This window comes from Rhyacophila brunnea, unplaced genomic scaffold (genome assembly GCF_057557595.1).
Source record: "Rhyacophila brunnea isolate RB1 unplaced genomic scaffold, BYU_Rbru_1.0 scaffold_8, whole genome shotgun sequence".
Lineage (NCBI taxonomy): Eukaryota > Metazoa > Arthropoda > Insecta > Trichoptera > Rhyacophilidae > Rhyacophila > Rhyacophila brunnea.
In genome coordinates this window covers 38,035,884-38,054,772 of record NW_028233350.1, presented here as the reverse complement: position 1 = coordinate 38,054,772, position 18,889 = coordinate 38,035,884, and the positions used below count along the sequence as shown (strand labels likewise).

The 18,889-nt window shown below is 35.2% G+C and overlaps 1 protein-coding gene across 2 annotated transcripts in view; it reads right to left on the bottom strand.

Moving 5' to 3' along the window:
- Positions 1–4,106: 4,106 nt before the first annotated feature.
- LOC147064195 (arylsulfatase J) overlaps positions 4,107–18,889 on the bottom strand; it is a 29,175-nt gene continuing 14,392 nt past the window's right edge. For both annotated transcript variants that reach the window (XM_085959256.1, XM_085959257.1), the window contains exons 3-12: positions 18,192–18,351; positions 16,729–16,888; positions 15,762–15,856; positions 13,620–13,841; positions 11,799–11,956; positions 10,596–10,744; positions 8,348–8,493; positions 7,871–8,021; positions 7,000–7,128; positions 4,107–6,515 (exon numbers count right to left, since the gene is read on the bottom strand). In XM_085959256.1, the coding sequence (XP_085815382.1) occupies positions 6,350–6,515; positions 7,000–7,128; positions 7,871–8,021; positions 8,348–8,493; positions 10,596–10,744; positions 11,799–11,956; positions 13,620–13,841; positions 15,762–15,856; positions 16,729–16,888; positions 18,192–18,351 (1,536 nt within the window). In that variant the 3' untranslated portion in view covers positions 4,107–6,349. The remainder of the gene's footprint in view (positions 6,516–6,999; positions 7,129–7,870; positions 8,022–8,347; positions 8,494–10,595; positions 10,745–11,798; positions 11,957–13,619; positions 13,842–15,761; positions 15,857–16,728; positions 16,889–18,191; positions 18,352–18,889) is intronic.

Sequence of the window (18,889 nt, the reverse complement as noted above, 5' to 3'; positions counted from 1 at the left end):
CCCAATGACAGTAGTGTGATTTGAGTAATTCACATAAATACAGTCGAACTTGGATATTACGATCATGGAAATAGCGAGATCTCGGATGTAATGAGGAAACATTCATTGACATTTTAGTTTATGATTTTTTCCATACATTTATTCACTTTTGTAATGAGCTACTTCTCGGGTATAACGAGCATAACTGTTAATCGGTAACTAAAAATGTAAATCGAAATGTTGATCGTTTAAAAACAACATTTTCGGCCCTAAGCAATAAAATCCGACCGGGCAGTTAACTAGACCGATGCCGCCAGGATCGGATTACGTTTATGACACTAGTTAAGTGTCTAAGTACTTAATTGGTGTTTTCGCCGACAACATTGAAAAATTATCCACGCATATGGTTGAAATTGCATGTAAAAAATCCAAGCTTTGTGAAGTCAGTAGGTACCTACCAGCGCCGGCGGCTCAGCACTTTATTACAATAAATAACTTCATTTGTAGTTTATGAATGCCATGCTTGTTTCGGGGATTTTTAGATTTTCAGATTTTTTATGTTCTATGCTTAAATAGAACGTGGCGCGGAAAATGTTATATAACAATATAACGAGTAATGGTTATAACGAGCAAATCCAGTCGGTCCCATCTTCGTCGTAATAAACCAAGTTCGACTGTATATTGTCACATCACCGAGAATCGAAACCGGAGCCCCTGGATGAAAGGCCAGTGTCTTATGTACTGGACTACGAGGGCTGACATGATTAGACGTGGTATAGGTGCAAGAATCTTACGCAGTAGGTAGATATCTGATAATACTTGCGTATTCAAAAAAATCTCATTCTTAACAAAAAATGGGATTAATGAAAATGACAACTTACGCCATGTAACTTAATGTAATGATGCACACAGCGTCGACGTAACATTCTTTGTTTAAAAAACCATCTGTTGCTGCTTGCAATAAAGTTGAAAGGATCTAAGCACAAATGTCGCTTTTCTAATTCAGGTATTCTGCCGTACTAAGCACAGAGGCCGTAACTGACGTATTTAGGTATTTTCATGTTTTTAGATATTTGGATTCTGCAGAGTTTTTGTATAAGACCGGTGAATAAATCCAAGCCGTAACTGCTATAGTTACGGAGAAATCAAGGGTTTTAATAGCCGTATCTACAGAGTTTGAGAAATAAACTCGATAAATACTAAGCGATTTGGTTGTAACTCTCATTTACTAAGGCATATTAGCCGTATCTGACATATATATGGCTAATATCAATACATAATAATAATGATAATAATAAAATCAATCAAATTTTCAAGGTATGTAAACAAATCTTAAACCAAGATTAACTATTATAGGCAAATAAAATAAATAAAAAGTAAAATAATATGAAAGCTCAGATCTCCCACTTGCCTAAAATGCAGAAACGGCCTCTGTGCTTAGTACGGCAGTATTGACCATGCCAGCTTGTCAAATCACATATTATATTATGTGATGATTTGTGACCAATGATTTAGGTCGTTTAGGAGATCACTATCAATAATTTATTTTTTAACGAATGGCGGTAAGGTTTAAAAATCTAACATTATTTGGTAAAAGATATTTTGACGAGGAAATGTGGCAAATGGGAAGGGTAAGGAATACTTGAAATCGTGTGACATCATTTATGGGGATGTCCAGTTATGTAGATATATTCATAATAATATTGAGCCCTGCCTGAGAAACATTTCAACACCAATAAATTGGTATATTTCTTTGTATGAAAGGAAAAGGGAAATAAATCTAAAATTAATACATTCAGCACATCTATTCCATACACAAGACTGCTATCGGCGGCTATCGAGGGGGGTAGTTTTTAATACCTCTATACAAAATATGCCTTTACGGCAGCTAACTAGGCTGAAAGTATCGAAATATTAACCACTTATTGTAACAATTACAATTAGTTAGCCGTCTGAATTGTCAAAACTGTCTATCTCACTCTAAAATTTATCACAGCCAAGAGAGGTGCTGTTAAGACATAGCACTTATTGTAACAATTATTACAACTAACTTATTGTAATTGTTACAATAAGTGCTAATACTTGTATACTTTCCTACCCTCGATAACCACCGATAGCAGTCTTGTGTATGGAATAGATGCGCAGGAGAGTCGAAATAAAATTGAGTTTGGACAACTTTGTATGGGAATTTATGTGTCACATTAACTAGTGGCGTCAATTTGATTTGTCATTTTTTTCATTTACGCATAATATCGACAGTCCCGACGTAAACTCGGACATCTATAAAAATGCAATTTTACAGAACTATTTGAAGTAAAAAATCTTAGAACTTCTGTTTTTATTACTAGGCACCTGAAATTCAGTGAGTATTATAAATACTATTCATAGTATATTTATGAATCATTACATTGTTTCTACATTATATACTTTTGGCAGACTTTACGTCGACTTTCAAACATTCATTGATGAGACAACTACCACATGTCTCACTTTACATGGGACAAAGTCATATTAATTATTACTAACTATACAGTACACTCTCAGTAATCCGCCGCTCGATTATCTGACAACTACTATAATCCGCCGTTATTTTTACTAGTTGAAAGCAGAAAATAAAGCTCCATAATTCGCCGGAATTCGATTGTCAAATTCAGTAGTCCGCCGCGTACAAGTATAGGTACAATGCAGATTATTTTGGAAACTTCTCCTTCGTAAAACGTATGTTCATTGAGAAGAAAGTTATGTATCAGGGTGGAAAGTGCCCAAATATAACCGTAATTTGCTAGTAAAAATTTCTCAAAAAAAAAACTATTTTTACGAAATATAATTTATAATTTATATTATAATTTCTACCATATTTTGTATGTATGCACTATAATCTGCCGCTTTCACTAATTGGACACTTGTCTGGTTTTTGGCGTGGCGGATTACTGAGAGAGTACCTACTGTAATTATCACTATTGACATCATCATAATTCGAACTGTTTAGTTAGAGGTATATTATTTTCCAAAATAATATACTTGCGTCTCTAATATTCGCTAACGGCCACCTACACGGAGTACAACTGACATTTATTTGTTTATGCGACTGTCTAGTGCCCAATGTAAAGACAGACATAGTAACACATCTGCATTTACGCAGTTCATTTAATAAAATTAGAGTATTTAGGAAATATATGGTCGTATATTAAAGACCGTCCAACCTCTTTGGGTCGTATTGAGATAAAATTCATGTCTAAATAAAACACGGTTCTCGTTGGTTTACAGGAAATCTTAGTAAACAAATTTTGAAAATAGCCGATATACTGGACTATTTGTTAGGTTAGGTTTTCATTCTTGAATTCATGAATTTTGCCAAAACAGAGATGACCGTATAGTATACGGTGATCTCTTTCCGATAAGAAAGCTCATGGTGAACTGTGCTATAGTGAAATGTAATACATATAATTTACATGTGACCGTGGAATTTATGTTGGGACCATCAATATAAAGATTATGATTAATTTGGTGTATTTGCAAAGATTTAGAAAAAAAACTTCTTCTATAGAGATGGAGCGTAAATGTATGAAAGTTTGACACCTCTGGTTCACTGATTAAGTTACCTACAAAAGACTTTGCATTGCAAGTTGATTTGCAGAGAACTTCACACTAGTCCAATGACATTTCTTTGCCAATTTGCAGGACGCATGAAAAGACAATCCATCACGATGAGTAGCTAAACAGTCAATAATATTACACTTCTGCAGTATTATTGCGTTGAAAAATCCTGTAAAATTTATATAATTACGTTTATAGCACTCAAGTAATAATGAACATAAAAAATGACTTCAAAAATATTATGATGCGTGTCGCGTACTATCACGTGATGTCACAGTAGGCTACCGCTATGGGAAAATGTATGTAACGTTGTTTTTCTTGGTGTTTAAAATGTTATCAGACTGATGCTCCCATCCCGTAGCACATTTTGAACCTTTAAACAAACATTGTCAGTTGGCAAAATCTGCCAAAATCACCAGAACAACAATGAGGTCACCTCACCCGTACCGCACTGTATCGACACCCGCATGACTCAATGAAATTTTTTTTATCATTTTCTACATGTCAAAATCGCATTTTTTTTGTTTTTAGCGGTTGGCACTATGTATTTTCTATAAGAATGTTGTCTATTATCTACGGTCTGCAGGTTGGGTTCTGTTAAAATATTATCTATGGATGCAATATCGCAAGTAATTTTAACGTATTCACATGTAGAAACTGTTAAAATTAATTGAAATTAGCATGAACAATGACCAATAATTCAACATATTAATACATTAGAGTTGGCACTTTCCATCATTGAATTTATAGAGATGGTGATCATTCAAAATATTCTGCGGAATGACGAAGCCATAGACTAAATTTGTTGCCGTGACAGCATTACAGTACGTGATGTGCATTATAATGTATATTTGAAGCAATAATTTCAAATGTCGTAACAGAAATATCATACAAAGCTCTTTCTATTCATAGTCAAAATTCTTTGCATGTTTAATTAATTTTTAAGACTATTTCCCTTTTCTTTTCACAGATAGATTTCGTTTATTCAAAAAGGTATTCGAGTAGTTAGGTAATAAAATATTTTTCAAAAATATGGTAGTAGAAATTTTTACAATATAACGTCGATAGAGATAGTAAAATAATTTTGTACTGTTGTGATAGATGGACACGTGATCTTGGTAGGTAGTTACGGTGTTAACTTTATAAATGCATTCATTGAAGTACATTTAATTAATAATTATACTATAACAAGAATATTCGATAGATAGTAAGAGTTAATAATGTTATGAAAATGTTATTATAAGATAGGAATCCATTATTCGGCACATTTCTATTAAAAGTGACATGATTATTAGTAAAATATTAAATACATAAACTTCTTTCTATATGTACTTACAAACAAGCAGGCGCGCACACGAGGGTGAGGATTTCGAGACCGAACCCGGCTCTCAGAAAAGAAGAAACTAATTATTTAGGTGAATACTACTTTTTTTCCTGTCAGGATATCATGACTGAGGATCGTGACCAGCGTTGCCAACTTAGGGTTTTTCTTGCCAGATTTAACATTTTTCAATAGGCATCTAGCTTATAGCATTTTTATTAGCATTTTTTAATGGCTTCAACAGCTTTATTTGTAAATAAATAAGCTAGATTTTTAGTTTCTTTATTCAGATATTTAATGAAGGTAGGTCGGTACTTGAGTAATAAAACTATACAATGAAACAATAGGAGCATTCTTGGCATTATAGTAATATATTGGTATCAGATATTATAATTTAATATGTGCTTAGGCATGTGGCATTGGATTGACGATTATCGGGGATTCCACTCTCTCGTATTATTACCTAATTATTAATTATCATAGGTTGTTAGACATATTAATTATTTTTTGTCAATTTAGAAATGAGTTTCTGGGAAAATGTGGTGTGATTTTTACATTTTTCAATTTCACATTACACATTTCAATTTTTACTTTCGATCAGCCAAAACAGGTAGGTACTTATTGAAATTTTGTTTTCTCAAAATATAGTGTTTTTTCCTGCCAAACAGCTTGTTTTCGTATCCCATTTGGCATGTTTTTGTCACCGATAGTTGACAACACTGATCCGTGACCCGGACGATTTAACTTTTAACTGTTGAACAGACTTGCGGGTTGACCCTACTTGTCTGTGGAAGTATTGGAAGACCCATGGGACTCATGAATTAGTGCAACTATCTGGGCGTCCAATGTTTGATTCAATATTTTGATGCTAAATGACAACACAAATGGACACTAACGATTATAATAATCATGATCGTTAGGCCGGTCGCATTAGATAACCACTTGTGGATGCTAAAGGTCGCAATAACTGATAAGCAAGCACGTTTAGTTATAGATTCAGGCTAGGTATACCTGGAAAAGTACGGGGTCCGTAGTTGAAACAACAAGAAGCTATTTGTATACAGAAGTCAACGGCAACTGCTAGTTTTTTTTTACCATCTTAAAAATCAATAGTAAAAGAATTATTATAGATATTATAGATACTGTTTTCATCTGTGCGCGCCTGCAAATAAGTTAGGGATCACATGAATGGAGAATATCAGTGGAAGAAAGATATTTTCTTGCGGTTCTCTTCAATGATAGATTTTTAGATACCATATTGTCGAAAGTAACAGTGGTATTGCATCAGTCAAAAATCACCAATACTTTTTTGACATCCCTATTATAATATTTATATTGAATGTTGGAAGTTCAAAATTGGAAGACCTCCGTTAAGAAATGTTAAGACAATAGCTGGGTAACTATCAAAAATGGTATAAAATACAATAAATCTAAATGACTATGCAGTAATTGCTATCTGGAAGCGTAGTTGAGAACAGAATAGTCTCCGAAGTTAGTCCACGTGTACTCCCAGAACTTGGGATCGGCCCTCGGGTCGTCTGGCAGATTTGTTGGCGGGACGGCTGTCGCGTTGTACTTCATCAGTGTCTCCATCAACTCCTTCAGCTTGTCTTGATGGCTATATGATAATTAAGACATCATTAGGAAGTCACAAATATTACAAGATTATTTTTGTTACAGTATTTTAAAACAGAAGCGCCTCACGGGGTGCTGGCTTTTCAAAACTAATATCTATGTAGGTATGTAAAAATGCAAAAGAATCTCTCCTAAAATAATCTAGTCTAAGGGTCAAAGCACACTGCATGTGGCGTAGGTAGCACAAGAGGCTCTTAGACCACACGCACTGCTTCTAGTGTGCTTTGGCCCTTACGCTTTCCGCCCACGGAGTTATTCAAAAGTGACGTGACCAAAATCTAAATTACCAACCAGTAGCATGCACGTCTCCGCTAATATATTTCAATGGGGTTTGTTCACGGTGTAACTAGTTTCAAATCGGTTTGCAACACGTCCGTGATTAGTCACTGGAGACACAGTGTTCTGGTCTTTACGGCACTTGTTACAAACTTAAAGCCACTTATAACTGAAGTGAAAAATGGACTCACTCTGGTAAGTTAGCCAAATTCCTCAATTCGCACGGATCTTCCTTAATATTAAAAAGGCACAGACTATGCATCGGAGAGCAGTTTAAAGGTTTCATCTCGTCAGCACGACAATTCACCATGGCTGCAGACCTGCAGACAAAAAAAATATGAAATATGTATACACCTCAAATATATACCTACCCACTAGTCATGGGCATGGCCCCCACAAGAGGGGGGCTGACAGGGCTCTACCCTGGGGGGCACGGGCATAGTAGGGGCCCAGCATGGCGGGTCAACCAGCTAAGTTAGATAAACACACTTCACAAACTTACGCATTGCAATTTGATGTGATATGATAATTGATATACTAAAATGATAATTTCGGAAATTCAAAAAAAATACGGAATCGTAGATTTTGGGAAACACTACTGTAGACCATAACACTGCCTTTATCCTTAGCGATAGGTAGGTGGGCCCACCAAAGATCTTGGCCTGGGGCCCGCTTCAAGATGTGGGGTCATGGTCATGAGTCACGAGCCAGAGTCACTTGCCCATAAGTCTTCGCGTCAATTACATATCTTCGTTTTCGCTGATTACGTCAATCGAGTCGCGAATAACAAAAATTATCATCGAACGCATTCACTTCTGTCTTCAGAGTGTTCACGGAGTACCATCTGACTCGCTACTGCTTACACAGCGTTCACAAAGTATCCAATGACTCGCTTTTATCTTTAGAGCATTCACGAAAGACGTTGCCTTGATAAAAACGTAGTTTTTGTCATGACACATGCGCATATAACCTGGTGTATGACTGTTTCACAGGCAGCCTCTGACTAACATGTTTCAAGCCAGTCGAATGATAGATTGAGTGTAATAATATTGGAATATTTACCTCATCTTATTAATATTATCTGGATTCAGTCCGTCGGTCATCTTCCGTAAGGCCTTTCCAGACTTGCACTCTATAACCTTATTAACATTATAGACACCTTCAACACCGGAAGGGCCGTACCAACTATCCCACTGTCCTTTGTAATTGGTCCCTGGAACATGTTAATCAAGCATTTCATGTGTGTATGTATTTTAACACGACATAAATAACACCCATTGGTTGACTACTGGTAAGAGAGGCCCTGGTATAAACTCCGAGACTGGTTTGAGCTCAGCACTCCATCCCAATTTAGAGTAGTGATAGACATTGAGAAAATGGTCAAAATCATCACCAACGGTAACGAATATGGCACAAAAGAAGATTTTAAACCATCCATTGATAAACCAAAAAGCTTATCATCAGTTTTACTTTAAAAATCATTTAAAAAAAAAATACTTCTCTATATGGATTATAGTATTTGAAACTTTTTTAGCTCACCTTTATGAACTTTATAATCGCCAACGGTGAGAGACGCACTACCATAGAGGTCATCAATGTTGTGTAAAATATCTGTCCTATTAGATTGCTTGTCTTCCGAAAGAGCTTCCCAAACATCTATGGCATCCAATCCTTCCAATATTTCTCTGTTAACAGTGCAGAAAAGCAAAAGATTTATATATTAATGATATGTTACACATCAGGCGGTCCTCAACTTTCGTACATAATTGCTTCTAGAAAATATGGACGAATGTTGAATGTACGAAAGTAGAGCAATGTAAAAAAAATGTATTTTTAAATATTTTGGACAATAAGGAAATAAATTCATTTGTAGCATCTTTATCTGCAATGGCAGCTTCTACAGTGAATTAAATATTATGTATGTAAAGAATACCTCAATTTAAATTTGTCAAACCGGCCTTTACTTGCTTAAAATTCAATGTTAGAATCTTCTTTTAATCGAGTCTTCCAATCTTATTTTCCAATCAATCCAAAGACGCTTAGCTTGAATAATTGAAAAACTCAAAGGAACATCTTTTTGATGTTTATCATCAATTCATGATGACAAAATCTCTTTATTTCATCCATCACTACGCCGTGTCTTTTGGAAATAATCTTTGAAATCGTAAACCGGCTTAAGTTGTGTCCGGAAACTTATATGTATGCAGTTCGCTATAGTTATATCGCCAGAGATATATGGTAGTATATTAGAAACTGTCCAACCTCTTTGGGTAATTACTGAGATAAAATTCATGTCTGTTCTTGTCTGTTCAGTTCTTGTCGGTTTACAGAAAGGAAACAATTTTGAAAATAGCCGATATAGTGGATTAGCTGTTAGGCTAAGTTAAGTTAAGTTAGACTAGGTTAGGTTTTCATTCTTGAATTCATGAATTTTGCCAAAATCACCTATGAAAATGCTCCATGACAACACCATTTTTTTCATCTCTTTCCGATAAGAACGCTCACGGCGAACTGTGCTACGGTGAAATGTAATACGTACAATTTACATGTAACCGGCTTAAGATGTATCAACGGCCGATTGAAACAAAGATTTGCTGCTTCAAAACACCTAATTATTTCCATCCTTGTCTCGGTCGTATGAAGACAGTCCTTAATTTCTTTTTATCGCTATCAACAATACAGTTTCTCCGTTTCTTGATAGTTTTTTTATAAATTTATGAGAGCGAAATATTTCAGGGAGCGGTAGAGTAAATTTTTTGTATATCAACAAAAATCTTAATTTTAAAAAATATCATCACCGTAGATGTCAAGGGAGCCAGCCACAAATTTGGCGAAAATAAGTAAAGTACACAAAAGCATTTTAAAATCATCAAAGATGCAGTGGTCAATGGATTTAAGCCACAAAACTCTTTTGACTACATTTTTTGTACATTTCAATATTCAGTGGTCAAGAGATATAACACACAACTTCTGAGGTACTATTTTTGTTAGTTACTTGTACAAAATAATAAAAAGATAACACCGCAAAGTATATTCTATGTTGAAAGTTTCACCGTTATATCTTTAAAAACAAAAACGTTCAATATAAAATGTTACTTTTCTTTGTCACACAAAATTTTTGAGTGCCTGTTTCTCAGCAATATGATTTTGTGAACTGGCTCCCTTGACATCTACAGCGACGATATACGAAATAGCAAATTGTACAAAAGTAGAACGTACAAAAGTGGAGGACTGCCGAATGCACATAATTAACTCTTTGACAGTACGAAATTAATAGCCCTACCAATCCCGGTCTTAATAAAGTGTACTAGATACTAAGTTTGTATGTGAAGCGTCAGCAATGTTTTATGACTGGAAATATAGATATGTTCAACTCTCGTTTGATGTTTCAATACAAGATTTCAGGGTTCGTGTAGAACAACTATAGATACGACTGCACGAGCATACCCGGATTTAACCGAGCTTCGTAAATAAGAGACGTATTTCACACGACAGGTGTACCAACTTAAATTTTCGCCATGTTACGAATTACCAATTATAATAGATAACCGTGTTGTGTATGGAATTGCTTTCGTGTTAATTTGGACCATTAAAAACAATGAAAAAGTGTTACCGTGTTAACAGTAAAGAACAGGTCTGCAGGAATGATTGCCCAAGACGAGATGAAGTATTTAAAATAGCAAATTTAAAAATTGTGTATAATCAAAGGGATCTTCACGTACATAGTGACAATTTGAAAGTACATAATATAATCCAAAACAAAGGTACAAAAATTAATTTTTATAACCTGGAATCCCCTCCTGCAGCTGTGTAGAGTGTGGGAAGCCAGTCGGTAATATGCATTGTTTGTGATGCCACTCTTTTCGGTTTCTCCAACAGTGGACTCCAAATTAGTCCGGCGCCCCTCACTCCTCCTTCCCATAATGTGTTTTTCACCTTTAATAACCAAGATAGTCAACGTAAACTATATTTAAGTAATAATCACATTAATCTTTCATCACAGTCATTTCCTAATCGCAGACGATAGTGAACATTCTTACATGCAGTGATCTTCTGAGTGATCGGAACTCTCCACCACTCATGGTTAACTGCTTCTCTCAAGGCAGAGCGAGAATTAATTTTAAATTACAAAATGTATTGTCGACAGCCGTTCTTTTATTTCAAGTCTCTAGATCAGTGATTTCCAAATAGGTTCATGAAACCTTAGGATTCTGTAAACCGTATTACAGGTTCAAAAATTCAAGTCAAGAACACTAATGTTTTATTTAACAAGTTGTAATGAAAATCTTTATTTACCTACATGTTAATTGTTAGTACTAGATATGTTCACATTACAATAATGCAGGGCTCGAAATGGACCGGAGTGAATCGAAGCCCCGTTCCGGTTCATGAAATCTCCAAAATTATCGCTTCGTCTCGAGGAAAAACTAATTTGACCATCTGAGACGAATAGGCCATGCAACAAAAAATCCAACACTTTTTTTATAAAATATACTTACATAAATTTAGATAACTATGTTAATATTTTCTGAAAATTATCAAACCTTCCGGTTGGTAAATTTTTCCATTTCAAGCGCTACAATAAGGGCTAAAGAGCGTAATGCAGAGTTGTTGACGTTAAGCAGCCATTCTAACAAGAAAAACACATCACATGTTCTTTTTCTCTTCCACTTAAGCGTTCTAATAAGAATAATATATAATTTTCTCACTGAAATTGGCCTCTTAAAGTTAGACGAGTATCTTAGGGACTAACGCGTCTAAGGATGGTTCTGCATCGTGCTCTAAAATACATGACAATGCAATTAACAGCAAATTGATGCTAAATCAAGACCTGCAATTTGTCTGCGTCGATTTGCAGTGCCGTATGTCTTGGCCCTAATCTAAATGAAGTAAATATGTGCTAATGTAGCTTACTTTGTTATGTATTAATTTGGTACAATAAACATGACTAAATACATAAATAAATTAAAATTTGTCAAAAAATTCATACCCCTCGTAATGGCCAATTTGATGCTGCATTCAGATTAAAGCCCTGAGCCGGGCCGCCGTTGTCGGTTGAAAATATGATAATACTGTTTGACAGCATGTTATGGGAACCGAGAGCTTCCACAATACGACCAACGGAATCATCCAATTTTGACATCATGGCTGAAACAGAAAACCTTGTAATATAATATTACAATAAATTACTGTTTTGCTAATTAGGATTACAGCTTTCAGTGCATCTATTCTATACACAATACTGCTATAGGCCGCTATCGATGGTAGTTTTTCATTTTTTGTATCGAAATATTAGCACTTATTGTAACAATTACAACCAACTTATTGTAGTTCCAAGAACTTCCTCCCCTGTGCCTGTGTACTTCAGGTCCCAAGTAGACATTCTCCTTGGAGGAGTATGTAGAGCTTCAGGTTATAATATTATCTACACCATTCTTTCCTTCTAGTATTAGTTTATATATCCTCTGCAGCACCTTTCTCTTGAACATCAAGCATATGCTTTTCGGCTTTGTGGTTACCGTTGTAGGATTGGTTGTAAGTTCACGATTGTGAAACACATGTATAGTAAAAACGAAACAATAATGCGGTTCGTCGATTGTATATGTACGTATACGTCCGAATACGCGGTCATCGGCTGCCAGGAATTTATCACGGCTCCCCATACACACGTACACTATCGACTGACCGCATTATTGTTTCATTTTTACTGTACATACTTATTATCTTTTTATTTGGATTGGTTATATAAGCTGTTAATTTATCAATTATTGTATGAGTTACAACATAGGACAAATTTATATGACTTGTAAATGTATGTGTTGCCTGTGCCCAGGCCCGTGACGGAATACTTGAGCCGGTAACCCCACAAGTCCAACACTCCAACCCATAAATCAACATAAGTCAGTTTTATTTTGAGATAATAACGTGTTTATAATTCACTGTTTTTGGTGCCAATCAAGTTATATTTAGGATGTTTTTACATGGATTTTTAGAATAATCATTCTAATAGCGCCTGTACACGTGCATGGATTTACTAGCAGCAATAGTGTGTATTTTAAACTATCGTGATAATAACTGTTTACACGTAAAAGTGCTGACTGTCTCGCCAATCTCATTCTTCAAGAGTGAGCGAGACGCGATATTGTCATTTTATGGTACTATTTGACAGTCGTAAAAATCAGTTAACCTCAAAATGAGTCTCTGCATAGTGTAGTTCTTTTTTTTCCCGCAGGTTCGCCACTACCGTTTTACTGTGCAGGGGCAGATATCGAACAAATCCCAACTGTCGCATGAAAATTCAGAAGCTTCCGAACTTTTTTGATTCATGCATGCAATCTTGCAACTTGCAGGATAATACATGTTTACATGTGAATTTGATTGTTATGGCCGCGATAATACGTACTATCAGCAGTAAATCCATGCATGTGTAAACGGGGTATTATAGCCAAAAATAACAGTCAACGTAAATACATAACTCAATTATTGTAGAATTAACAAAAAAAATGTTATAAAACCACCGTTCATTATGTTTGTGAATTTTAATTGAAAATAGACTTGAAAATATAGAATAAAAGTGAAATAAAACAGTAAAAAAAAAAAAGTTGGTTGGATCTAAATTTGTCCTTTTCTTCAGTTCCTTGGTGTATTTTGGAATGTATCCGCTACATATTACACTCAACATAGTCAATTTTTCAATCATAATGCAAAAAATTAAGTAATTATAAATCTTATAGTAAAAATCTAATGAAAAATTTAACTAATACATGAAACTACATACACAACATTTTTCTTACAAGGGAAAATATCTTACCAGCAAACCGTCTCCTTGTATAGTTGGTAATATTAGTAAATTGTGCGACAGTCTTGTCGGGTGCTGGCAGAGGGTTGTAGGAGTTTCCCGAGTGGACGGCAGCGTGAGCTACGTAGAGGAACAAAGGACGGGACCCGTTGTGAGATTTGATCACCTTCACTGCTTCATCGGTGAACACGTCCGTAGAATAATCACCGTGGAGGTCCCATGCCACGTCCATACCTGCAATTTAAAAGAGCAACAACTCTAGGATACTTATCACATACAAACTCAGCACAACTATAACACATCGACTCTGTCTACACAATTTTGTTGGCATATATACATAAATCATTGTCGTTCTATCTCGTAAACTTTGTTATAGTTCAAAAGACAGTAGGAAGATAGTAATTTTCATTTTAAATAATTTAATAAATACAAAATGAGGATTCCTACTATTGAAAAGATATGAAAATTTTTCCATTGTATGGATACAAATTATGAGGTTTTTGTGGATTGATTTTTATAAATAGGTGTGGTGTTCGATGTGTGGGTTATGGTGTTGAGGATGATGATGAAGAAGTCGAAGATGTATGCAGGAGCGAGTTTTATTTGCAGCGTAACGGTCAGTACGATAGTATAAATACAATGACAGTACATATTATGTACTGAGATAGTTACGAGCCAGGTACTTAGATTCGAGTGACATTTTGATAAATCAGTATTCGTAATTTATACAGTCGAAAGTAATACCTAAACATTATACTCTAGTACATCATTATATTGAACGAGTCAGCGGTTTAAATACGAGTAGCTGTGAATTTTATTTATTATTACAGTCATAATATAATATGATACTATGGGAATGGATATTAGACTACTTTTCCATTGCGATACCGTATTTAATATCGCCAATCAATCTGCTGACACAGGTAAACAGTTGTTTGCCGGTATATGAGTCGCTGGGAATTTATTATTGCGGTCGAATAATTTGATACATTAAAAATAGATATAATGATCAATAATGTACTGATAGCTACATAGGTATTAATATAGATACATGTTATATATTCATTTAAACACTACAACAGGCCATGAGGCCCAATGAAAGTAGACTGAAACAGTAGTGTAGTTAGTAATAGAAGTGAAACAATCATGAACAACCAGACTTTGATAAAATCGCATAAATATATTGTAACCTCACCGGGATTGAACCCCAGATCCCCAGATAAAATGCCAGCACATAACGCACTGGACTACGAGGGCTGACATGATTAGACACGGTTTCATGAAAACAATAACTAACGACATGTGCTATGATGAACTATGCACACAGTGTTGGCGTAACATTCTACATTGGAAAAACCATCTGTTGGCGCTTGCAACAAAGTTGGAAGGATCTAAGCATGAATGTCACTTTGGAGTAGTTCAAAAAGTCACCATGTCTAAACGCACAGACTTCATAGCAATTGAGTATATGTCGCTTTTCTAATTCTGGTATTGACCGTGCCGGCCTGTCAAATCACAGAGTAGGAACATGCTGACACAGTAGCGTAATGACATCTTTTTCATACGGGAGGTTAAGAAACATCCTTCCAACATTTGAAACTACATGCATCAGTATATTACTAATTGATGGATGCACCCACATAGAAGATGGAGCCTTCTGCGGTTTCCCAATTAAAATCACTGAAACGAGTACCAGTTTATCATAAGTGACATTTTTCTATGCAACAAACATTGAATACCTTTCTGACTCTTCAGTTTGTATGAAAACTAGCAATGCACGGCTCCTTTTTTTAGCTTCACTATATATATTTATGCTCTATCTCAACAGAATAAAAGTTAGGTAATTTTCTTAGATACCTATTTCTTAAAATTTATTTGTTTTAATGATACTTGGGTAATGCGGAAGCGTCTATTATTTTGTGTGCTTTGAGCAATGACTAAGCTACTTGCAAATTCAATAACCCGCCACGCCACTTCATGTGGGCTTTCTCACTTAAGTTTATACAAATACCTGAGAATCGGGGGGCTCGACAAGCATACATTTAGCATTGTCTCGAACCGACCTATGACAGGTAATTAAGTCATCCACCAGAACAGAATAATTATTATGAAGCCTTATCATTAATATTGTTTTTGAAAACTTCGTTTAGTTACCTCGTCTCATGTCGAGTCCCCAGAATCCGTGCTCTCCCGAGGTGTGGTCAAAATAATCATGGCGTCCCGACCAGAATCCTAAATGTGAGTCGAAACTGAAATGACCAGTCTATTAAAAAAAATAATACAATGTTTTAGCATCAAAGAGTGTACACTTGATGGTGAGTCCTCAAAGATTTTAGTATGCTCGAGTTGGTAGTCATAGCTAAATGAATATAACGTATATCGGCATATTGAAATATGATGGCTATTACTTATCTTGTTTATAGCGGGCATCACATTGACGTTTCGTTATTATCTACACAAAACACACCTACGCAATTTTTCATCTAAATATTCTAAATAAAGATGATGATGCCTATCCTATGCAGTACAATAATTGAGCCCATATCCGGAAAACGAGCGTTATCTTAACAAAAAACTGAATACAAAACTCGGAATTAAAAGTACTTAAATGAAACAAGACTGAAGAAATTACATACTAATAGCCAATCAACGAAGTTCAGTTTTAGCGTCCCGTCGTTTCTCAATTCAACCAATTCCTCTCTAATTTATAGGGAAAGCGCTTCTATAGAATTTTCGGCTTGCAAAAGGGTGTCGAATCCAGTCATATTGATTGTATGAAAGTAATGATGAAATTTCTTTTGCAAGCAGCGATCCAAAATTAATTGTTTGTTTTCAATGGTGGTCTGGTAGGTCCTTTGGTAAATTTGTAGAGATGCTTGTCTTAACTCCTTCTAATTTATCTGAGCATGTCAATATATTTTCATTCTGACCTTGCATTGTTTTAATAAGTTCATGCAGGTGCTCAAATATATTACCGGCCAAGTATGCAAATTTGGCTATTAAGTATTGTTACAAATTGTGTTTTTTTTTGGAAATAATGTACCGCGGCACACTTAGCATCGTCTCGTGGCACACCGGTTGCGGAGCACCGGTTTAGATAACAGGAAATGACTTATTTTACCCTCTATAAAGTGGCGAGTATTCTCTCTTGAAGTGACCGAGATGCCATTTTCCAACGATATGATTGGTGTAGCCGAGGTCTTTCAGATATTCCGGCAGGATCTTCTCTGAAAGTGGAAGACCACGAGGCTCCGCAGCATATAACACTGTATGCTGCATTCCTACAAAAAACATTCAGTTAAGACAGAGTGAAAGGTTAATTTGTTCATAACTTCAAAAATAAATCTCTACACCACTGATATACATACTGTTATTGATGAGTATTAAGGAGTAATGGCCGCTATTCAAACACAATGCAAGTGCACCACACTCTATATAATTTTCTAAAATGTATCTGTTATTAATGCATCGCTCATTTATCCCAGAAAGCCATATGAGAATACTAAATATTTTGAGTGCACTCCTAACGAAAAAAAAAAAAAAACCACCGGCCACCACTGTTATGAAGTCGTGAAAAAATTATTGATAAGTATGCAACCGGTAGACTCTTTCTTCTTGTCACATTATTTCCCACAGCAGCTTTGATGGTGACTTATTTTCTGTCAAATCTATCACATTCTATCAGCTTAACGCTAATGTGGTATATTTATAAATTCATGTAAAAATTATGAAATCTTGGGTAAAAAATACAAATTGATATTATGTATTGCGATCATGACAAAATCTCATATCAGAAAAAAATGTAAACTTAATATGTCAAGATTTTCAATTTTGCATTTTATGCCATTTTTCTAGTAAAAACCTTAGTTTTTATTAAGAATTTTGTCAGTTTTTAATTTTTTAATTTTTTCTTGTTTGTTCATTAAAAAATTGCACAATAATCTTTTTACGCCCAATCATGCTCCTAGGCCACTTAGGTTTGAGAGAACATGTGATATGGAAGAGCCCATCTTTTGTTGTATATACATATAATGTAAATGACAAACCGACGTCTTGTGGAAGCACACATGCCTTGATGTAGATTGCTCTTTGATCAGGGACGGACAGAACATAGAGATTGTCAACAACTTTAGGTAACTGGATGTGCACATCATGAGAGATGACAATTAGCAAAAAGAGGCAGAATGGAAATGACTAGAGAAGCATTCAACTTGATGCCTGTACTCGGTCAGTACCAAATGTCACCTGTTAAATGTTTGGATTCTGACGGTAGCGTCATGGCACTATACTAAGCTTACGGCAGATTCTGGGTGTGTGATGGCATGACTTTTGTCAAAAACGAGAAGATAAGAGAGCAGACCATACAGCCTATCGTCACATCTAAGGTTTTAATGCAACGTCAGATTAGGAAGACCATTAAATACTATCTACAGCGGAACTCCAAGACACTGTTATGACATGGTAAAATACAAGAAGACTGGAGAAGCGATAGGATTCTTGGAGGCACTGCAGATATGGACATAGAAGAAAAAAGTGATGACAAATTTAATATTAATTGAATGTTATTAAAATGCAACAAATTACCTGTGTGAATAGGGTACTTTCCAGTCATTAGCGCTGATCTGGAAGGAGTGCAAATTGGATTTACATAGTAGTTGTGTAAAATAATACCGGAATAAGCTAGGGCGTCAATATTTGGTGTAGGGATTTGGTTCGAGCCATGGAATCCCACATCATTCCAACCCTGAAATGAGAAATAATTTTTATTGTAGTACAAAACATTTGTTCACCCAAAAGAACCAAGAATGATCAATGTAATAATAGGTATTCTAGATGTGGAACAGCTTAATTATTAATAAAACCCTGCCTAAACCAAATCATAATAGTTTTGACATGCCATGGGCGATCCAACAATAATAGTGGACACTTTTCAGTTATACTTATTAATTGTTTTCGTTGAATTAAGAATACTTACAGATGGTGTTGGTTAGTTTTTTTAAATTCATTAAGCCCTGGACAACCAAACCATAATGTATAAAAAATATTCTTCTATCTATAAAATATCCAAAAGATGTATGATTTAATGGCATGATTTTAGATATTTTGTAGATAGATGAGTAGTTTTTGACTATTATCTATTATGGCTTGGTTTACCCAGGGTTTAATTGAAATTTAAAAACTAACCAACAGTGCCTGCACATTGTAGTCTTAGTTCAATGAAAACAAATACATATGATTGAGAATTTTTTTTTTTTTTTTGTGATTGTACCGAGGTTTTGACT